The sequence below is a fragment of the Silurus aristotelis genome, assembly GCF_946808225.1.
Source record: "Silurus aristotelis genome assembly, chromosome: 16".
In the NCBI taxonomy this organism is placed as follows: domain Eukaryota; kingdom Metazoa; phylum Chordata; class Actinopteri; order Siluriformes; family Siluridae; genus Silurus; species Silurus aristotelis.
The window spans coordinates 4,901,943-4,909,522 of NC_139589.1; the positions used below are offsets into that span (position 1 = coordinate 4,901,943).

A 7,580-nucleotide genomic window follows, 5' to 3' on the forward strand; every position below is an offset into this window, starting at 1 on the left:
ATTGTGTTTATACAAAGTTTGGACTGTTGAACCATAAAAAAAGTTTAGTTAAAAAAACTAAACAAAAAAAAAAAAACACCACCATCACCAAAACACTGCTATGGTCGTCACTGTCCTCTAGCAAACAGGATCAGCTGGATGGCAAAAAACGGTGCTGGTAGTACCTCAAAAGTATTTGGATTGAAATAACCATTGACTATGTTGAAGAGTTGAAAAAAAAAAAGTTTTGAGGGAAGAAAAGAAAGGTTCAGGTCTGACTTTACTGGCAGAGGGATACAGTGAGTGTCCACTTGCTTCTATTCTTAAAAATTCAAAGACAGCAGTTTATAAGAACAAGGTCAAGCTGTAACATCTGGCACAACAAAGTGTTCAAAATGACTTTCCACTGACCCGGATGACCGCCAACAGGACGGTAGGATGACATCGAGTGACCAACAAAAAGATTTACAAATTGCAATGTAAATTATATTCATTAAAAAATGGTACTATACTGTTTGTTTGTTTGTTTTTAAATAAGGAAGGGTTTAGAAATCACTGCTGCCAAATCAGAATCAGGTTTATTGGCAAAATGTGTTGACACACACAAGGAATTTGGTTCCAGCTGTTAAAAAGTACAGACATCACTAACACTATACATTTAGCTTGGGCTATTCAGGACAATACAGACAGTAATTATTGATTGGATAACTGTGTGAATAAGTAGGTGCATCACACCATCAAGTTGCCCCTGGGTTTGGGGGCAAAAGGGGGGTAGGTAAAATTTGTAAGAAGAGCCCAGTCTGTACAGCTGTGGAAACTTGGTGATGAAAGAAAAGACGAACAGATCGGTGTGATATTTGAAGAATTGAGAAGATTTAATGATTATGATATTTCTTTGGGAAAGAAGCTTGATAAATCTGATACAGTGTCAATCAAACTGAAGGGGCGGGGCTAAATTGGAAAAAGGTATCATAATGAATAGCATTGCCTTTTAAAAACATTGGAGATGCCAAGTGTGTGTGTGTGTGTGTGTGTGTGTGTGTGTGTGTAGGGGGTGGAGCATTAAAGCAGACTTCTTGCCCTGCCTTTACTTCCTCATCTATAAAAACCAACCAAAACCCAGAGCAGATATGCTTCTCAGAGGATCTCGTGTGTTTAGCTTCATCAGACCATTTCACACCACAGTTCCTGCAGACATGCCCATCAAGGTCGGTTTCATGTTTTTTTTTTATTCCTGCATCATTTCCTGATTCACCGCGTTACATTACATTTCTTGTTATAGATGAGATATTTAAAGCTTATAAAAACATGGCGTTGTTTATATTATAGGTGTGACCAGGTTCACTTCTGGGGTGGTTAAAAATCTCCTCTCTGAAATGCTTTAACCTTCTCTGGAACAGGTTTTACAAGCACACCACCACCATGAAGAGCTTTTTTTTTTTAGCTTTTCATCTTGCATGCTCTATCATGTCGTTTTTGTTTGCATCATTTCTTCTGCCATAACTTCGACGTTATAGAGCTGCTGCTGTCACGTTGAACTGCGCATGCGCATCGACAAACCCGTCGTTCTTGACTGTCTGGTCCAGCTGATGTCCAGTCCTGAACTTGTGCCCCATTGTTACTGCAGGATAATTCTGAACATGTTCCAACCAAGGACATTTTAACTGTAGCATAAACCACCTGAAGCTCCAACAGTAAAAATCTTGAACAATTTATTCAACATTATTATAATAATACAGTCTGTTTTTGAAAACTATAGCGGGCCGAGTTCACCTGTTTTTTTTTAGACCTAGATGTTAATGAATTATGAGGTTTGGATGGAAAAACTTACAATTAATCATTATACGAATTCAATAATAAATGTTTTAGATGTGTTTTCCACCACTGGAAATATACAGGATGTCTAAAAGTCAGAAAACTATGGGTTTATGTCGATCCAGATAGTATGAGCAAAATCCACAGAAGTGCAATAGAGAAGCTGAGGAGATGCATAGAGCATAAACATGAACATGTAAAGTCTATGTTGTAGGTAATTATTATATTATATTATAATATATTATATTATATTTTATCACCTGCTTTAAAACCAGTTTGCACCTTTGTTGCATGTCTAATCAGCAGAGATGTAAAGAGTACCTGAAAATCATACTTTGCAACAAAAAAAAAAAAAAAAAACACTGTAAAACTTTTACAAGTTAAAATTTTTAAATGACGAGTCAAAGTCTTAGAGTTACTGAATTAAACAGTATTTTACTCATAGTGAACGTAGGCTCAAATATTCACTAGTCCTCAACACCAAGACGCATGTTAGTGTTAAGCCAAAAATTTACTTTGTGAGGTTTTATTTCCTCAAATACTAATCAAAGTGCACACCTTAACACTGCATCACCAACAACACAACAGCGTCGTCGACGTGCCAGAATGAAACAGATTAAACAAGCAGTAAAGCAATTTTTTTTTATTTTTTTTTTTACTTACTTAATCTTTTACCCCTTGGGTGGTTCAATGAAATTCCGGAGTAAGAACGGGCGCTTTGAGGATGGATTTGGACTGTAGTTAATGTCAACAGTCTGCTACAGTGATTTAGGACTACAGTTTGCTTCTGATCATCATCACTGAACCCCACAACATCATATATCTGCTATAAATGGACATTCGGTGCAACCCAGATGAGTACGGGTTCCCTCTTGAGTCTGGTTCCTCTCAAGGTTTCTTCCTTATGCCATCTCGGGGAGTTTTTCCTTTACACAGTCACCACCGGCTCACTCATCAGGGACAAACTTACACTTACAAAGAACATATTCATTTTTTATTACCACATTATCTGTGTAAAGCTGCTTTGAGACAATTTTCATTGTTAAAAGTGCTACACAAATAAAAATTAATTGAATTGAATTAATCTTCAATTAACAAATACAATTACAGTATCGTATCACGAAGGAGAAGAACGATAAGTATTCGATGCAAAATTTAAGTATATCATTTTAGATAAAGTACAAAAAAAGCTGGTTCTCAAAGTTTTTTGGAATTCGTTCTATTTATGGACTGAAAATGAGAACATTAACAAGACACTCACAGGCAGCAGATGTGGGCAGAATAAATAAACCACAGCAGATGAAGCTGCTGTGCAAAATGTAATTGGTAACGGTCGTTGTCAATTAAAATGCAAGGGAGTAAAAAGCACATATATTAAATTGTAACTGTAGTTGAGTAGAGAGTAAAAGTTGCTTATATCTTTGATACACAGTAAAATTAGAAAGTAGCCACAAAATGACTTTAGTAGAATAACGAAGTACGTTTACACAAATACTTTACGCCGCTGCTGATCGCCGTATTACAGAAACAATATTTTGCCATTGCATATGTTCAGGGTCTCAGGAGATTTAAACTGGAGTCTGTCTGCACTGTGCTGCCCAGATCCATAAATAGATTGGATGACAGTCTAATCTACTCAAATTTAATACCACATGCACAGGATATATTAGAGTTTACCCTCATCCTATTACACCGGATTAATTACCAAGATGAATTGTTTTAAACAAGAGAAGGTTACATCACTAAGCAGGAATGAGATACGTATATCACTCTTCCTAAGGTTGGAGATCGTTTGCCTGATGTGGAGCTCCAGGAAGGAGATCCAGGCACAAAAATTTCCAGCACCCAACTCTTCAAAGGGAAAAAGGGAATTCTGTTTGCAGTACCAGGGGCCTTTACACCTGGATGCTCCAAGGTAGCTTACACACACAGCGTACATCTGATACACCCTTCAAGACAATACGGTGTACTTCTTATGGTGTCGGGTTCTGTTGTATTGAAGTGACGCCGAGGTGTGCCGGTCCAGCGTTAAAGTGACAGTTGGGCAACCGTGCCAATAATTGTGCAAATGATAGAAATGCAGACAGGTCAAGAAAGGTCAAGGTTCTACGCTCAAATTGTTTTCGATTCGGAATCTAAACCAGGAAAACACCTAGCACACAGGACCTGGATCTTGCTCTCTGTCTACATTTCCTGTCTACAATTTTTCTGCACTGTTGCACAACATCTTCTTAATACAACACCTGAAAACTTTAATGACAATCCCACTGGGACACTTAAAATCCATCTATCGATCTTTATATCTTTATTATACGTTATGGATTGTAAAGTATGACATATTCAGCATGCATACACCTGTGGGACTGTTTTTGTGGTTCAGACACATCTCCCAGGATTCATAGCTGATGCTGAGAAGCTGAGGAGCAAAGGTGTGCAGGAGCTGGTTTGCGTCTCCGTGAACGACGTGTTCGTCATGGCCGCATGGGGAAAGGAACAAGGCGCAGAGGGAAAGGTGAGCAAAGAACCCATGCTGTAAACAACCAGTTAATGCAGTCATGTATTATAATCATGTATGTAATAATAATTGTATAATCATATGGCATTTCCCAGAAAAGGGATGTTTCTTTTGAGTCTGGTTCCTGTTTATTCTTTGTTCCTCATCTTCTCTTTTAGGACTTTTTTTTTACCACTATTGACTCTGGTTTTGTCATTCAGCAAATCTATATTTATGGCATATGCCCTTATTCAGGGCGTGAGGGGGTCAGGGGCTCAGAAGTGGTGGCTTGGCTGGGATTTAACCTTTTTTGGATCCAAAGTCCAATGCCTTAACTACTAAGCTGCCATCTGCTAGGTTTCTAGAAAGACGATTTGCGACTGTTTATTGTTCAACGTTAACTCACATTAAATAAAAGCTTTTATTTACAAAAACGTTAAATCGGTTGCTGAGCATCATCGAGGCTGTAATTATATCTCCGAAACAGAGAAGTTGATTTATCCTGAGAAACTCGAAAGCTCTGATCGGAACAGTACAATGTTAGTAATCTGATCTTTAACCACCATGAAAGCTGGTTAACCAGTTGGATGGAGTATCATTCAACTGGACAATGGCCTTTCTCCATGTATTATATGCAAGTTTCTGGAAATCGACTTCTTTGTGAATTCCCCAACCGGCACTGTGCTGTAAGTGGTTTGAAAATAGGAAAATCACAAGCCCACATTAAAGATACCCAACAGGTTTGGCAATGTGTTGTTTAACCGACACTGTTTTACCTCGTCATCCTGTGTACGTTTATCAGAAATTCTGTTTAGAAGAATTCAAGGTATCAGGTTTCATTTTACCATTTCAAATAAATGATGTAAAAGTGAACAGTGTGGCGGTTATAAGAAACATGGTGACTGAAGTCGTTTCCTAGATTGAAGGACGATTTAAAGGACAACAAAAGAATCAGAATCAGAAAGAGACCAGTTTATTGGCCATCATGTTTAAGGTATAACAAAAAAAAAAAAATAATAATAATAAAATAAAAATGTTAATAAAAAATAAAAAATAAAAGTATTATTGCACATTTTTTATAAAGAAAATAGAGTATTATTGCACAAAAAAAGTACAGATTTGTATTAGTAAAAGCGTTACTGCACGTATGTTTTATTTTATTGCACAATGGGCAGAGAGTTTGAGTGTTAAGGTGGTCTTGATTTACCCAGAGATTTCAACTGAACCGTATACAAGACTACATTTTTCTATTTCACCATTCCTACATTGAAAACTGTGAGATTTGGAAGAAAATAAAAACCAGTGACGTGTGATAAACCCCACTCACTTTCCTTTTCCCAATATACACCAATGTGTGAAGTGTTAACATATTTAGGGCTGTGCTTGTAGAAAACAAAAGATAAAAACTTCACAGGATTAAATGTAAAGAATATTCATTAATTCAGGAGTGAAGTTTCAGATGAGATCTGAACCCTGTCCATTTCATTATAGGTGCGAATGCTGGCGGATCCGACCGGAGCCTTCACTGCGGTGAGATTTGTTTTCGATCTACCTACTGTTCTCATTAACCATGCAGGTGACAGGAAATTGTATGGAAATCTCTAATCAAATGTGTCTCGCCGCTACCCGTCTGAACCATTCGCAGTGATTCGTGATCTTAAATGCTTCCTGCAGATGAAGCAAATAAGGAATAAGGGTTTCCCTCTTAAGTCTGGTTCTTCTCAAGGTTTACTCCTAATGCCATCTCAGGAAGTTTTTCCTTCACCACAGTCGCCACAGGCTCACTCATCAGGGACAAACTTACTTATAAAGAACATTCATTTTTTTAATCACCACATTATCTGTGTGAAGCTGCTTTGAGACAATGTTCATTGTTAAAAGTGCAATACACAATTGCACAGAATTGAATTGAGGTTTACACAACTACAAACTTGTCCTCTTTTTCTGGCAGGCGGTTGATCTCGTTCTGGACAATGAGGACATTTTGAAGTTGCTTGGTAACAAGAGATCCAAGAGGTAAGAAAGATCTTTTTTAGAACAAAGAACATTTGTGTTTGTATAGTTTCACAATAAATGGAGATTATCGTACTTCCAGGTAACGTCTGCTGTAAGCAATTTTCACTCTGCATAATCATTTCAAAAGGCAGGAGTCTTATAGAATTACCACAGCTTAATATTTCATGAATGGAAAAAATAGACCATGTAGTCTTCAATAGCAACAAGTCCTAACAGAACGTGTATTACTCAGGTGGGACTTAAACTTCGGAGCCTTGAAAGGCTTCAAACCTGAACCTAGAAGTTGAACGAAAAAACTAAATTAGGAAAACAGATCCTGTGCCAAATTCTATTGCTTAAAGAAAGAAGCGATGAAATAAAAAGGAAAGGAGTTCAAACCATAAAACTCCTGTTTACTAAACATCCACTTGAAGCCACCAATTTTAATTTTTTTACGAATTTGATTGTTCAGGATGTTTCTCGAGTGGACGTTAAACGAAGCCAACTATAGCAGCAAAGTCTGGACTGAAAATCAAAATGCGGCGTTCCTGTAACGCTTCATTTAATTAATTGTAATGGAAAATATTCCACTTGGGAGCATTGCTGCATTATTAAACATAAAAGCTCATCAGGTTTCAATATGCAAATGCAGAAAACTGCTTTTTTTACCCAACATATTAGATGAAGCTGCTTGTGTTTGGAAGAAATCATCAGTTTCAGAAACTTATCATTCTGGTGCAAAAAAAAAAAATTAAGTGGACTTGTTCTTGAAGATTCCTTAGATTAAATAACGTATTTTCCAAACGCTATTTAATCTAAGGAATCTTCTAGAACAAGTCCACTCCATTTTTTTTAGCACCAGAATGATGAGTTTCTGAAACTGATCATGTCTTGTGTAGATACGCGATGGTCGTTGAGGACGGCGTGGTGAAGCAGCTCAACGTGGAGCCTGATGGTACCGGTCTCACCTGCAGCTTGGCCTCCAACATCCTCTCTGGTCTGCTCTGAAGCACAAAGTGCACCAGCGTCTACACATCAACAACTATATTTTCACCGTGACTGAGTTCTGTTCAGTATTTTCAGTTTTGGGTCATTTTAAAAGGAAAAAGGGGGGTAAAAATACTTATCGCAGTTTTATCGCCGATGCAACCAAAGGAACGAGTACGGTATTGTTATGGACGTTTTACAATTCAGTGACAAAAACGCACAATGTGAGCTTTACACGCATATTAATCTAAAATTCTGTACTGTACTGTTATGTTTGTTGTCTGTACGACAATAAACCATACTTTCACAT

General features: G+C 37.4%; 1 protein-coding gene across 1 annotated transcript; it reads left to right on the forward strand.

Annotated features, from left to right (window-relative positions):
- Positions 1-1,034: 1,034 nt before the first annotated feature.
- prdx5 (peroxiredoxin 5) lies at positions 1,035-7,574 on the forward strand. The gene is made up of 6 exons (XM_083563601.1): positions 1,035-1,187; positions 3,575-3,709; positions 4,175-4,306; positions 5,780-5,818; positions 6,240-6,304; positions 7,183-7,574. The coding sequence occupies exons 1-6, from the start codon at positions 1,110-1,112 to the stop codon at positions 7,289-7,291; spliced, it is 558 nt and encodes a 185-aa protein (XP_083419727.1). The 5' UTR covers positions 1,035-1,109; the 3' UTR covers positions 7,292-7,574.
- The last annotated feature ends 6 nt before the right edge of the window (positions 7,575-7,580 follow it).

Excerpts from the sequence above, each read along its gene's own strand:
- prdx5 (XM_083563601.1), top strand. The coding sequence starts at position 1,110 with ATGCTTCTCAGAGGATCTCGTGTGTTTAGCTTCATCAGACCATTTCAC. Across the intron at positions 3,710-4,174 it reads TTACACCTGGATGCTCCAAG|ACACATCTCCCAGGATTCAT; the intron begins GTAGCTTACACA and ends TTTGTGGTTCAG. Across the intron at positions 4,307-5,779 it reads AACAAGGCGCAGAGGGAAAG|GTGCGAATGCTGGCGGATCC; the intron begins GTGAGCAAAGAA and ends ATTTCATTATAG.